Source organism: Entelurus aequoreus, linkage group LG22 (genome assembly GCF_033978785.1).
Source record: "Entelurus aequoreus isolate RoL-2023_Sb linkage group LG22, RoL_Eaeq_v1.1, whole genome shotgun sequence".
Taxonomy (NCBI): Eukaryota; Metazoa; Chordata; class Actinopteri; order Syngnathiformes; family Syngnathidae; genus Entelurus; species Entelurus aequoreus.
Window position 1 is genome coordinate 11462637 of NC_084752.1, and position 16221 is coordinate 11478857.

The 16221-nt window shown below is 38.4% G+C and overlaps 1 protein-coding gene across 8 annotated transcripts in view; it reads left to right on the forward strand.

The window, feature by feature from the left end:
- Positions 1-16221, forward strand: part of rptor (regulatory associated protein of MTOR, complex 1) — a 401659-nt gene that overhangs the window by 222814 nt on the left and 162624 nt on the right. For all 8 annotated transcript variants that reach the window (XR_009823861.1, XR_009823860.1, XM_062033466.1 and 5 more), the window contains one exon: positions 1864-1923. Coding sequence is in view for 6 of the 8 variants with exons in the window: in XM_062033466.1 (XP_061889450.1) it covers positions 1864-1923 (60 nt within the window). In the remaining 2 variants the exon portion in view is untranslated. The remainder of the gene's footprint in view (positions 1-1863; positions 1924-16221) is intronic.

Here is a 16221-nt window from a genome sequence, read left to right on the forward strand (position 1 = left end):
CCCCTCGTTCTGGTCCCTGCGGCTTATACAACGGTGCGGCTTATTTACGTCCTGTTCTTCTCCGACACCGACGAAGAGGATTTCGGTGGTTTTAGTACGCAGGAGGAAGACGATGACACAATGATTAAAGACTGACTTTTCATATACCGGTAGGCTGGTTATTTTGATAACGTACAGGCGAGCACTTTGTATTACTTTGCACCGTTGTATTATTTGTACTCTGCACGAATGCTGTTCGCCATGTCAAAGATGTGTAAGTTTGATTGAATGATTGAAAGATTTATTGTTAATAAATGGGACGCTTTGCGTTCCCAAACAGTCATCTCTGTCCCGACAATCCCCTCCGTGGTAGCAGGAACCCCTATATACTACGGTAATTACACATCAAACCCCTGCGGCTTATAGTCGGGTGCGGCTTATATATGGAGCAATCTGTATTTTCCCCAAAATTTAGCTGGTGCGGCTTATAGTCCGGAAATTACGGTACATACAGATAGTGTGTCATTGATTGATTGATTTTGATTGAGACTTTTATTAGTAGATTGCACAGTACAGTACATATTCCGTACAATTGACCACTAAATGTTAACACCCTAATAAGTTTTTCAACGTTAATCAATTCATGGTAAATGAGATATACATTGAATTAAGAGGACTTAAAGGAAACTAAATGACCTCAAATATACCTACAAATGAGGCATAATGATGCAATATGTACATATAGCTAGCCTAAATAGCATGTTAGCATCGATTAGCTTGCAGTCATGCAGTGACCAAACATGTCTGATTAGCACTCCACACAAGTCAATAACATCAACAAAACTCACCTTTGTGCATTCATGCACAGCGTTAAAATTTTGGTGGACAAAATGAGACAGAAAAGGAAGTGGCATAAAACATGTCTTAGAAAGTCGGAGAAAGTTATACATGTAAACAAACTACGGTGAGTTCAAGGACCGCCAAAATTAGTAGGACAAAAGGGCGCTCGCCAAATACTCGAATGAGTGAAGCATGTTTAATACAAACAGGGTGCTTTATAACAATTAGGGAGGTTTGTGTCATGTTTGTCCTCCTACAGAAACCATATTAACACAAAAAATATTTTTTTTCCCCCTCATCTTTTTCCATTTATCATATATTTTTGAAAAAGCTCCAGAGAGCCACTAGGGCGGAGCTAAAGAACCGCATGCGGCTCTAGAGCCGCGGGTTGTCGACCCCCGGTATAGTCGACCCCCGGTATAGTCGAATAATTGCCAGTGCCATGCCTTCTTTACACAAAATTAAATACTTAGTATAGTTCAAGACTTACGGTCATTTGAAAACATCACTGCACATCATAATGGCAGCTACAGTTTCCATCTTAAAGATCGAAAAAAAATTATTTGGGAATGTCCGGCGGGCCAGATTGAAAAGCTTAACGGGCCGCATGTGGCCCCCGGTCTGCCATAGAAGGTGGGGAAAAGGTAGACGCTGGGGGAGGATGAGTAAAAAAAAAAGTTAGTCTTTTCTTTTTCACTGATTACAATGACATTTACAACTTAGTGTTCTATGATTGTCACTCTGCCAAAACAGCAGTCAAGGTAAAGTCTGCCTCATTAGTTACGTGCGTGTTTCTCCGTGAGGCAAAGTGGGCGTGTTTGGAGTCTGGATGGGAGAGTAAGAATAAGAGAAGCAAGCGTAACTTTAAGTGCATAAAAAACCCTTAAGCGCAAATGGGACAGTAGGGCACTAAAGTGAATATAATCTTTGAAGTTATCAGTCTTTAGTAATGAACAACTTTACAGCATGTTGTCTGATGTAAACTCTTCATTGTCGTCTTTATTTCCCCTTCACTCAAATACATTTTTTCTGTCTTTTTTTAAGGTTTTGTATGCAGAAGAGCTCCAAGTTGGTGCCAGGGGTTACGTTAGACCTCATTGAGAAGTAAGTGATATTCAAAAAACTTTGTTAGCTGAAGCCGATTTAGACATATTTTTCCACATGTGTATACAAACATTTGTATAAAACAGCAAGGTCTTTTGAGATTATTATCTATAAATAATGTCTCTGTTACCATGTCTACGCCCTGTCATTGGTTGTCATGTTGATGATAATCATCCATGAAGTTTCATTGGGTGCATTTCATACCTAGACCTTCAGTGGAGACTTAATCCACTTCTAATTAATACCACTACTCTTAATTCACAATTAAACCATCAGTAATATGAAAATATGCATTATATTGACGTGACAGAGAGAGGCATTTCATCAATTGAATGATGGATATCATTATTACTGCAGCAACAAACCCAGTTAACCCTTTATCTTTGAATAAATGTATACAGTCTACAATATGTAAAATCGTTGCACACCTATTTTTGATGCAATATTCATGATCTAGAAGGTTTTTTCTTATTTAGAAGCATGTCACATGTTAAAATTGTGGTGTTTTGTAGGTGGGGGTTAAGGATAATATATACCGTATTTTCCGGACTATAAGGCGCACTTAAAATCCTTTTTTTCCCCTCAAAACTGGACAATGCGCCTTATAACCCGGTGCGCCTAATGAACGGAATAATTCTGGTTTTCTATACAATTTTATTTGGTACACAGTGTAATGATAGATATGACCAGTAGATGGCAGTCAAACATAAGATATATGTGTAGACTGCAAGATGACTCAAGTAAGCAACAGCAACATTTTATATGTTCCATTGAAAATATAGAACATTACACACGGCGTTTAAAAATCCATCAAAATGTTTTAGTACGGCTTTGGTAAACTATGAAGGTGCACCACTTGATGGATTGCACTGTGCTTCAACATACGAGTATTATTATGCTGTGTGTATAAGGTAAGACATATTATCTGGCGTTCTGTTTTGAAATATTATGCAAAAGCAACTTTTCTTACCTTCTGGTACCTGCTGATCTGTATTTGGGATCTGCTAAATCCTGAAAAATTGTACGCCTTTGTAGTCTGTGGCGACGACGTATTCGATAAGCTTTCTTCTTTTTCTCTATCTTCTTGTTATGGGACATTCATCCTCCACTGTTGCCATTTCTAATATAAAGTAGTGTAAAGTTCTTACTTATATCTGTCAGTAAACTCGCCATGAAAGCGAGTTCACATTATTCACCCAAGGAACTTTAGTTATTAGAGAGTTCCGGTCGGACGGTTTTTCACGGGACAGCTTCTTTATTGATTGAAGTAAAGTCTGAAAGTCATTAAAAGAGTTAGCTCCATCTTTTGACACTTCTTCCACTCCCGTCCTTGCACGCTACACCGCTACAACAAAGATGATGGGGGGGAAGACGCTGTCGAAGGTAAGCCACGTAAATAAGACCGCCCACAAAACGGCGCATCCAAGCGGCTTGAAGATAATCTGTAAAACGTAATCTATGCAACATTTTGACCAAAGAACCACCATTACATTTTATGTAGACCAGTGGTCCCCAACCTTTTTGTAGCTGCGGACCGGTCAACGGTGGGGGTGTTTTTTTTTTTTTTTTTTTTTTTCTCTTTCTCATAAGGAAATACAATCATGTGTGCTTACGGACTGTATCCCTGCAGACTGTATTGATTTATATTGATATATAATGTATATATTGTGTTTTTTATGTTGATTTAATTATTTTTTTTAAAATAATTTTTTTGTTTGTTTTTTTTTTACATTTCTTGTGCGGCCCGGTACCAATCGGGGGGCCGCGGCCCGGTGGTTGGGGACCACTGATGTAGACCACAAGGAAGTGTTTTACATTTACAAAAAATAAATAATAATATGACTCCTTTAATGCACCCTATATATGCCTTATATATGAAAAAATATAAAAAATAGACCATTCATCGGCAATACGCCTTATAATCCGGTGCGCCCTATGGTCCGGAAAATACGGTAATTGGATTTAAATTCATTTTTTTTGCAGAGGATATATTTCAGATAGTAGTATTTTATGTTACAAGCTTTGTCACAGAACCAATTAAACGTGTACGTCAAGGTACCACTGTATTGTATTGGGTTGATTGAAATAAGTATTTGATCCCAGTACATCAACATTTGGCAGAGAAAACCTTGTTGTCACATGCAGAGGTCAGATGTTCCTTGTAATTGGTCACCAGGGTTACAAACATCTCTGAAAGGACTTTTTTTTAGAGAAACCTCCCCAAAGCTGTTTTTTTTCTTCCATGACAGTAACATGCTGCTGTTGTCTTGCTTTCACAATTTTTTTGCCGCCAAACATGTTGAAACAACTAGATGCCAAAGGGACTACATCACATTTTGCCCAAGCTTTGTCATTGTCATTCATGTGTTGATGATCAAACTGCAGACAGCCAGTACATATGTCTTGTTCTTGAGCAGGGGCACCTTTTTTGGGCACTACAGGATCTCAATCCAGTACAGCAAAGTGTGTTACTAACACTTTTCATGCTGACTCTGACTGTGCTCCATAATTAATCTGCTCCTTTCTAGGCTTCACCCTTACCTTTTTTTAAATTGACTTCATCCCACAGGTAAAGTCTCACATGGAGTTCTAGAGAGAGTACTGATACGTTGTATTTTTTTCCATTTCTGAATTATTGCTGCAAATGTGTTGTTGTTTTTGTCTTTGTTCTTGTTTTTCCTTCTTCCTGTTGATGCTCTTGTAGCACATGCCAGTCTACAACCTTGTTCCCCAGAAAACTTGATACTTCATTCAATTAACTAAAGCAACATTATTTATTGTTTCTTTTTTATGGCTGTCAAAATTAAATTAACTCATGTGATTTATCACAAAAAATAATCGCATTAATCACGTGCACTCTTATTTATTAATCATGCAATTTATTTTGACCGTACAATCTTTTATCTTAACCACCACTCAGTCACCAGATAGGTCAGCACAAAAATGTGTAAGGTGACTCCGACTGATGTGCTCGCTGGCAAATTTCACTCCAAGATAAAGCCTGAAAGAATTTCCGATAAAACCGTTACCAAGGTTTGTGCAAATAACTGACATGCATTAAAGTGAAACATTTAAAAACGTTCCCGGATGACATTCTGACAATAAAATTACATTTTTGTACAACTATTGCGGTCTTTTATTAAACGAATTTGAATTATGTAAGTGAGTAATCACATAGAATAGAATGCCTTTTATTGTCACTATACACAGGTACAATGAGATTAAAAGCAACTCCAGTATCAGTGCGACAGTCTACGAATATGCAAAACATAGTGCAAAAGGAGGTAAGGTGCACAGTCCAGTCCTGAGAACGAATGTTCTGAATGTGTTGTTTAAATATTATACTATATACATATATACAGAAGCATTCAGACTGTGGGTGGTGGAAAGTAAAAATTGCACACAGAGAGCTGCTAACCTATAAAATCAGTGCCTATGAGAGTTCACAGTGGTTATGGCATGTAATTATTAAATAATTAATCCACATTCCAAAATGTGATTAATCATGATTAATCCAATTTCCAAAATGTGATTAGTCTGAAGTATGGTTGTACGGTATAATAAAGGATGGCAATACGAATCAATTGAAATCGGTACTATGCCACTCTTGAAAAATACCGGTACCGTTCTTTCATCTGAATGCCGCTGTGACTACAGAGTCTGGGTGCATGATGTTGAGTGTGTCAAAACAAAGTGCATACAAGCAATATCAACGTGGTGGATAAGAATGGCAAAAAACAGAACTTCTACTGGTTAATAAAGAGAGTGGTGAAGCGCATTATGGAGGTATTTGGGGTTCAAAACTAACAATAAAGGTGACGCTTTAAACAGGGAGGCGATGCTTTGCAAGTACTGTTGTACACCTTTCCTGCATGACGGCTCCCAGACCGTGGTCTAGGCGCGCAGGGGAGACGTTCTCTCCAGGGCCGATGTTTTGTCGGGGGTAACACCCTTCACTTTCTCCAACAATAGCTGCGTTCTTTGGTCGGAATGACGAAGCCGTCGATTAGTTACATCTTGGTCACTTTATTTATAATTTCCACAGGGCACACTCAGACATCCACCATGCTGTTAACACTCCTGCACATGCTAGCGTTACCTGTCCTAACTTGCCCACTCACTTACTCACGTCACTCATTCCACATACTGCCATTCTTAAAGGGGCACACACACGCTACTCTCGCAACAGTATTACCACTTTTGCTTCAAACTTAGGTAAACATTTCAATAATAAGCATTCAGATCTGCACAAGGAGTTATAAGAAGTGACGGGTAATAATGTTGTTACAACTGTCCTGCTGTTTGGTCCGGTGCAGACTGTAGTCGAGGAGCACAGGGCAGGCGTTCCCTTCAGGGTCGATGCCATTTCAATGCCTTTTTAATTTATATTTTAACTTTGTAAAATTGTTATTTGACTGTAAGTGTTTAATATAGTGTAAGATTTTCTGTTAAAAAAAAGCCAATATTGACATTTGTAGTAGTTCCCTTTATACGGAAAAGTGTCTAAGTATCGATATACTTTTTGGTACAGGTACTAAATCATTGGTATCAGGACAACCCTAGTCTGAAGAAAAAAAATAATCATTTGACAGCCCTAATTTCTGTTACATTCTGTTTTTTTGTGTTAAAACAAATCTACAATAAATATTATGGCCTTTTTATATTTTTGTGAAGTGAATTATATTTATATAGCGCTTTTCTCTAGTGACTCAAAGCGCTTTACATAGTGAAACCCAATATCTAAGTTACATTTAAACCAGTGTGGGTGGCACTGGGAGCAGGTGGGTAAAGTGTCTTGCCCAAGGACACAACGGCAGTGACTAGGATGGCGGAAGCGGGAATCGAACCTGGAACCCTCAAGTTGCTGGCACGGCCACTCTACCAACCGAGCTATGCCGCCCCAAAGTAAAGGGCTAAACCTAAAAAACAGCTGGAGAATAAATTCAACACTTGTTTTCCTTATTATATAATTCTCTACTATTATTTTCAAAGCGGCAGTAGTTTGGCAGATTTAAAGCGCCAAATTTCTTCAGCAAAGCTCCGTTGCCAACTGGCTGGGAACAAACCATGTTTTTTAGTGGTGAAACAAAAACAAACAACTTAGATGCTGCAAAGACATTTTCCAGCTTTGTCCCAGCCACACTAGAACAGCCAAAGTAAGTCCACACTTTTGACATAAATTAGGGGTGCCCAAATTGAGGCCCGGGGACCATTTTCGGCACGCAGCTAGTTTTTTTTTACTGGCCCTCGATATGTTCTGAGAATGAAATGGATTCATTATTAATGAAGTATATTCAGTTATTTTTTTTATTCACTATTTCCTCCTTAGGTTTTGTCTTCTTCCTTGAGTGTGATACTCAGAATTCTGTATTGAAAAAACATATTTCGAGTAGACCGCTTATAGTTTGTATTGCGGTATAGATGTATTATCCACAGAACATTACTCAATACACACCTGCTATTGTCGAAATTAGAGGTCCCTAACCACCAGGCCTCGGCCAGTGAGAGGACTGACGTAATTAAGTCAGTGTTGGCGCTAGGAATTTTCAACATGGGGTCCCACAGTAAATTTTTGGGGTCCCACTTTTTTGTAACCGTTTTGAAAACAAAGGATCAATGTATGCATTATCATGTTGTATCTCACATTTTATTTTGTGTTTTGGAAAAAAGTTGTCATAATTCATTACAAAAATAACACAAAAGAAAACAAATGTTTATTCATATGTAAATGTATTCAGTTATAAACATTCATTCACTTTCTTCTTTCCTTCATGGATCTAAACTTTACCGCTGCCGATATTTTTTTCTATATTTGTATTTAATAAGTTGTGATTGTATTTATTTCAGTATAAAAGTGTAAAACGTATTTTGCTTCATAACGGTGTGCCAGGGCATACATGCATTATTTATTTAACGCTTAAATCTCTAAAGCATGGGTGTCAAACTCGGGCCCGCCGTGTAATTTCACTTGGCCCTTGAGGCGATATCAAATTAACACTAGAGCTGGCCCGCCGATTATATACAGCGGCGGTGCCGCGGTAACACCGCATTCACCGCTAATTCTCATACTTGCCAACCTTCCCGGGAGACTCCCAAATTTCAGTGCCCCTCCCGAAAATCGTCACGTCCGCTTTTCATCCAGTCCAATGAGTGCTGGCCCAGTCACATAATATGTGCGGCTTCTGCACGCACCAACACAAGTGAATGCAACGCATACTTGATCAACAGCGATACAGGTCACACTGAGGGTGGCCGTATAAACAACTTTAACACTGTTAGAAATATACGCCACACTGGGAACCCACACCAAACAAGAATGACAAACACAACAAAACAAATACCCAGAACCCTTTGCAGCACTTACTCTTCCGGGGCGCTACAAAATACACCCCAGCTACCACCAAACCCTGCCGCCCACCCCTCACACACACACACACACACTTTGTAGCGTCCTGGAAGAGTTAGTGCTGCAAAGGGTTCTGGGTATTTTGTTCTGTTGTGTTTATGTTGTGTTACGGTGCGGATGTTCTCCCAAAATGTGTTTGTCATTCTTGTTTGGTGTGGGTTCACAGTGTGGCGCACATTTGTAACAGTGTTAAAGTTGTTTATACCTGTATGGCTGTTGATCAAGTATGCATTGCATTCACTTGTGTTGGTGCGTGCAGAAGCCGCACATATTACGTGGCTGGGCCAGCACGTTGTTGGACTGGATGAAAAGCGGACGTGATGACAGCTCGGGGCAGATTTTCGGGAGGGGCACTGAAATTTGTGAGTCTCCCGGGAGGGTTGGCAAGCATGAGAATTAGCGGTGAATGCGGTGTTACCGCGGCACCGCCGCTGTATATAATCGGCGGGCCAGCTCTAGTGTTAATTTGATATTGCCTCAAGGGCCAAATGAAATTACACGGCGGGCCAAATTTGGCCCGCGGGCCAGAGTTTGACACCCATGCTCTACCATATATGGAGACATTTGCTGATGTAACAAAGGCAAAATAGGTTACAATCGTCTTAAATTCCAAACTCCTCTTTCGTTACAAGTTTGGAAGAAGGTAATGTTGTTTTATAAATATCTCCGTGTCTCCATGGTTTGTTTTTTAATTTCTGGAACTTATGGGGATCCAAAATACACAAAACCAGGTACCAACAGCTAAGAAAAGTTGGTTTTGCGCCATAGGACCTCTTTAAGTTGAACATGTTATTAAATATTTGTTTTCACATAAAGTACAGGCCAAAAGTTTGGACACACCTTCTCATTCAATGTGTTTTCTTTATTTTCATGACTATTTACATTGTAGATTTTCACTGAAGGCATCAAAACTATGAATGAACACATGTGGAGTTATGTACTAAACAAAAAAAGGTGAAATAACTGAAAACATGTTTTATATTCTTGTTTCTTCAAAATAGACACCCTTTGCTCTGATTACTGCTTTGCACACTCTTGGCATTCTCTCGATGAGCTTCAACAGGTAGTCACCTGAAATGGTTTTCACTTCACAAGTGTGCCTGAAGCTCATCGAGAGAATGCCAAGAGTATGCAAAAAAGTAATCAGAGCAAAGGGTGGCTTTTTTGAAGAAACTACAGTACAAAACATGTTTTCAGTTATTTCACCTTTTTTTGTTAAGTACATAACGCCACATGTGTTCATTCATAGTTGTGATGCCTTCAGGGACAATCTACAATGTAAATAGTCATGAAAATAAAGAAAACATATTGGATGAGGTGAAGGTGTGTCCAAACTTTTTGCCTGTACTGTAGATGTTCAACTTACCTGGTACCAATAAAGGGTCATACAAAAACTGGAAAACCCAAAAGAGTAAGCATTCATCTTTGACATATTACATAATTTAAAATGATTTTTGAGCAGTTTATCAAATTCACTATTCATCATTGTATTGGCCATCTGTGCCACCCTTCTGTCTCAGCTTCCCACATATATCCAACACACATTCTGGCAATATCCAGTCACAATGGTCTTTTAGATGCATGTAAGACAGTCACGACGCTGAATGCATGTGGATTGTCCACGCTCACGATACACTCACGTGTCAACTTGCTGAAGCTCTCTCAAACAGCAGTATTTGTCACACTGAGTCGCACATTAAACCTTCTCTTGCAGTTACTCACTTTTCCCTTGCATGCAGTTCACTTGATGGTATTAGAGAGGCAAGTTTGGGTAGCACATATAGGTTGATAAAACAAGGTGTACAAAGTCGTCCGGGGCCCAATTAAATAGTAACACTGTTGGATTGATATGTACTGTATTCAGTAGATACTGTATTTTCCGGACTATAAGGCACACCTAAAATCCTTTTTTTTCCTCAAAACTCGACGGTGCGCCTAATATAAGGCATAAGTTTGGTTGAGCTCACCCACCCTGAAGCTATTTTATTTGGTACATGGTGTAATGATAAGTGTGACCAGTAGATGGCAGTCAAACATAAGAGATAAGTGTAGCCTGCACTATGATGGATCTCAAGTAAACAACACCAACATTTTAAAGGCCTACTGAAATGAGATGTTCTTATTTAAAAGGGGATAGCAGATCCATTCTGTGTGTCATACTTGATCATTTCGCGATATTGCCATATTTTTGCTGAAAGGATTTATTGGAGAACATCGACGATAAAGTTTGCAACTTTTGGTCGCTGATAAAAAAGCCTTGCTTGTACCGGAAGTAGCGTGACGTCACAGGTTGTGGAGCGCCTCACATCTGCACATTGTTTACAATCATGGCCAGCAGTAGCGAGAGCGATTCGGACCGAGAAAGCGACGATTACCCCATCAATTTGAGCGAGGATGAAAGATTTGTGGACGAGGAAAGTGACAGTGAAGGATTAGAGGGCAGTGGAAGCGATTCAGATAGGGAAGATGCTGTGAGAGGCGGGTGGGACCTGATATTCAGCTGGGAATGACTAAAACAGTAAATAAACACAAGACATATATATACTCTATTAGCCACAACACAACCAGGCTTATATTTAATATGCCACAAATTAATCCGCATAACAAACACCTCCCCCCCCCCCGTCTATATAACCCACCAATACAAATCAAACACCCGCACAACACACTCAATCCCACAGCCCAAAGTACCGTTCACCTCCGTAAAGTTCATACAGCACATATATTTCCCCAAAGTTACGTACGTGACATGCACATAGCGGCACGCACGTACGGGCAAGCGATCAAATGTTTGGAAGCCGCAGCTGCGTACTCACGGTAGCGCGTCTGCTATCCAACTCAAAGTCCTCCTGGTTGTGTTGCTGCAGCCAGCCGCTAATACACCGATCCCACCTACAACTTTCTTCTTTGCTGTCTCCATTGTTCATTGAACAAATTGCAAAAGATTCACCAACACAGATGTCCAGAATACTGTGGAATTTTGCGATGAAAACAGACGACTTAATAGCTGGCCACAATGGTGTCCCAAAATGTCCGCACAATCCGTGACGTCACGCGCAAACGTCAACATACCGAGACGTTTTCAGCAGAATGTTTTGCGGGAAATTTAAAATTGCACTTTAGTAATCTAACCCGGCCGTATTGGCATGTGTTGCAATGTTAAGATTTCATCATTGATATATAAACTATCAGACTGCGTGGTCGGTAGTAGTGGGCTTTAGTAGGCCTTTAAAGGCAAGGCTTTTTTATCAGCGACCAAAAGTTGCGAACTTTGTCGATGTTCTCTACTAAATCCTTTCAGCAAAAATATGGCAATATCGCGAAATGATCAAGTATGACACATAGAATGGATCTGCTATCCCCGTTTGAATAAGAACATTTCATTTCAGTAGGCCTTTAAATGTCCCATTGAAAATATAGAACAGTACACATGACGCTCAAAAATAATTTAGAACGTTTTAGTACGACTTTGGTAAGCTATGAAGCCGCACCGCTTGAAGGATTGTCGGCAAATTAAACATACAAGTATTATTATGGTGTGTGTATAAGGTAAGACATATTATCTGGTGTTTTGTTTTGCAATATTATGCAAAAGCATCTTTTCTTACCTTCTGGTACCTGCTGATCTGTATTTGGGATCTGCATAAATCCTGAAAATTTGTGCGCTTCCGCCTTTGGAGTCGGTGCCGACATCGTAGTCGATAAGCTTCTCCTTTTTCTCTATCTTCTTGTTATGGGACATTCATCCTCCGCTGTTGCCATTTCTAATATAAAGTAGTGTAAAGTTCTTACTTATATCTGTATATTTAGTTATTAGAGAGTTCCGGTCAGATGGTTTTTCACGGGACGCATTTCCGGTGTGGTTGTTTCCGGATGAGGAGATGCTGCTCTGTTATTGATTGAAGTAAAGTCTGAATGTCATTAGAACAGTTAGTTCCATCTTTTGACACTTCTTCCACTCCCGTCCTTGCACGCTACACCGCTACAACAAAGATGACGGGGAGAAGACGCTGTCGAAGGTGAGCCACGTAAATAAGACCGCCCACTAAACGGCGCACCCTGAAGCGACTGTCAGAAAGCGACTTGAAGATGATCTGTACAACATAATATATGCAACATTTTGACCAAAAGACCTACCATCACATGTTATGTAGACCACAAGGAAGTCTTTTCAAGTTAGAAAAAATAAAATAACATATGACTCCTTTAATGCGCCCTATAATTCGGTGCGCTTTATATATGAAAAAAGATCAAAAATAGGCCATTCATCGGCAGTGCACCTTATAATCCGATGCGTCCTATGGTCCGGAAAATACGATACGCTTATAGTGTAACAAGCTAAAACCTTGTCGAATAAATGACATGGTGCAACATGATCGTCACAATTAAATGCAGCTGACAGCTCCGTTGCCCATTTTGTTGTTCCTAAAACAATATGTGTTGGATGTCTGGTTTATACTGTAGATGCCGCTTTAGTTTTGAAGGCTTAAATGCATCGTTGGGGAGATGTTAGCCCAAAGGTACACACTGGGCTCCTTGCGCTGCCCTGGTAATAACATACGTTCACTAAGCCATACTTAATGAAGTCAGGCACCTAGAATGTACATAAATAAAGGATTTCCCGCCCCCTCACCCCCGTTGCAAGTCTCGAGTTTTGTGTGTCGTAATATATGCTCAAATGTGCTTTGCTCATGTTTTTTTTTTTTTGTGGTCTCACCCATAGGTGCTTAGTAAAGGGATTTGCTTTTTTCTCTTCCTCCTCGACCTTCTTTCCTACATTTCTATGTGACGGCGACCCATCAGTCTTCCTGTTCTGTCTACTGTATGTCTGTTTTTGAACGGTTTGGTCATTTTTTCAGTGCTATGACAGTAATGTTCCATTACATTCCATTTACAACGTGAACCATGAGTGTAAAACATTGAACATCAACAAAGTTTGGTCTCTGGTGGCAGTTCTTAAGTTGACGTCCGTTGCACTGCTGGCACTACCGAGCAGACACTTTGCCAGCAAATGACCTACAATTAAAAATAAGCTCCGTTTAAAGAAAATTATATCAGTAAAATAAAGTAACAAATGCAACACAACTGTCTACAACCACAAAAAGGTAATACTTCAGTAAAATAAATACAGTAATAAATAAACTTAAAAGCTCAATTAGTGCTATGAACGAGATTGTATCAAAACTCCTGTATCTCAAATGAATGTCGCTGATTGAATTTACAAAACCCAAAACCAGTGAAGTTGGCACGTTGTGTAAATGGTAAATAAAAACAGAATACAATGATTTGCAAATCCTTTTCAACTTATATTCAATTGAATAGACTGCAAAGACAAGATACTTAACGTTCGAACTGGAAACTTAGACTTAGACTTAGACAAACTTTAATGATCCACAAGGGAAATTGTTCAACACAGTAGCTCAGTTACAATGATGGAAAGGACAATGCAGGTATAAATAGACTAATAAAGCTATAAAAAAAATCAAACATATAGACGAATATATACATATGTGTACAGAGTAATTTATATACAGATATATTATATTATGTATATAACATATATACAATATAAACCAATGACCATGTACAATATTACAGTATATACAGTCTATATGACAGCAGCAGCATAAAATGGAGAGTAGGTCCAGCAGGAAATAGACATTATAAACAAAGAGAAGTAGCTAACATGTCAGGTGTCAGGTAATAGGCAGATGTCATCTATTGCTGTATGGCGAGTGATTATACAGCTGGATGGAGTGTGGAATGAAGGAGTTCCACACTCCATCCAGCTGTATAATCACTCGCCATACAGCAATAGATGACATCTGCCTATTACGGAAACCTTTATTTTTTAGCAAATATTAGCTCATTTGGAATTCGATGCCTGCAACATGTTTCAAAAAAGCTGGCACAAGTGGCAAAAAAGACTGAGGAAGTTGAGGAATGCTTATCAAATCATTGTATTCTGTTTTTATTTACGAATTACACAACGTGCCAATTTAACTTGTTTTGGTTTTGTATTTGAATCAATTTAATCAGTAGTTGCCTTCACACTTTTAGAATTAAAAAAAAAAAAATTGTTTAAAGCGCAATACAATAGAATGTACTACTGAGTAGCTTTATGAAGTGATGTAAGAATAATAAGCATTTACTTGCTATGCGCTTTGTGAAATCAGTGCGCCCAGGAAAGAAGTTACGTTCATGCTTACAATGACCAAAATAATGTGAGTATAAGATGTTATTGTGAATGTACTTGTTACTGCTTTACATACATACTTACAGCATGTGTATACAACGACGTTGGGAGTTTTAAAGGGCTTTATAGGCTAAATAGATTGTATCCCCATTACCTGCATTGTTAGCCACCTCCTTCTAGCAGTTTTTCACTATTTAGAAAGCACATAAAAGGGAAATACATTGTGTTTTTCTTTCGCATAGGGATTCTGGGTGATTGAAATTAAAAAAAAGTGGTGGCTGCTAGCAAAAAAGTTCAGCCTTGTAATTTAAAAGTAAGGCAACATAAAAATATATATATATTTCCTAAAACTTTATCCCAAAAAAATCAGAGTTACATTGCTAACTAACTAATTTATGTGAATACATAACCTCCTGGTGGAGGTAATACCATAGATTATGCCAACTTTAACAATATAAAGCAATACATTTCATTCATTGATCTTACCAATAAGTCATTGCGTGATTAATATCCCAATAATGATTATTATTGTGTAATTACCAGTGTTTAGGGCTGTCAACATTAACAAGTTAATTTACGTGAATAATCAAAAAAAAAATTATTGCATAAGTAATTAACAAACATGGATTAATCATCCAATTTATTTTGCCCGTGCACACTCTTTTACTGTAACCGCTTTATGGTCAGTGATCAGATCAACACATACGTCAGTACAAAAATGAGTGAAGAGACTCTTGACTGTTGTGCTCGCTGACAAAGTTCACTCCAAAATACAGCCTGAAAGAACTTTAGATAAAACTTTTACCATGTTTTGTGCAAATAATTGACATGCGAAACATTTAACAACGTTCCTGGATGACATTCTGACAATACAATTGCATTTATAATCAAAAATTGGGCTCTTTTCTTACGCACATTTTAATTATGCAAGCAAGTAGTCAACTGTAATTAATAATGATAAATCCAAATTCCAAAATGTGATTAATCTGATGTTTTTTTTAACAATCTTTCGACAGCCCTACTCTTATTGCATTTATAATTTTATCTTTATAATTTTTTATTGTATTTACCTATCCTTTGCATATTCATCCAGCAATTTTATGGCATCCCGGGTTTATACCTTATATATGCCTATTGCTACAAGTTATCTCGTAAATTGGAAAATTATGACACTTAAACACAGGACGTAAAGAAAATTTAAATGACAATGTAATCAGACAAAATACTGTGTCAACATGTTAAAATATATGGTTTGAATTAATTATCAATATTATGTAGAATAGGTGTGATTGAATAAGCTCTGTTTCTTTCTTCTACTCATGGACATGTTGAACTCTACAAAAGTACTGTAACTGCCTGATGTTCCTGATTGGAACTTGCATGCCAAATAAATAAACCATACCAGGCCAGGCCAGTAGTTGCAGAGGTAAGATCAAGACTCTCAGCATGTGTTTTGACCAAATTCAGTCCTCTAAGGTCCATATCAAGGAGGTGAACCAAAGTTGCTTTCTTTCACCAAAAAATAGGTCCAATGTCAAATAAATATGCAAATGTCTTCTTTCGTTTTTTTTTTTATCACATATTGGGTTGATTATTGTTGTGCCGTCTTTTAGGTCTGCCTCAAAAGAATCAAAAAATCTTTTCAGCCTGTTTTTTTTTGTTGTTTTTTTAATATTAATCAGTCAAACAAAATAAT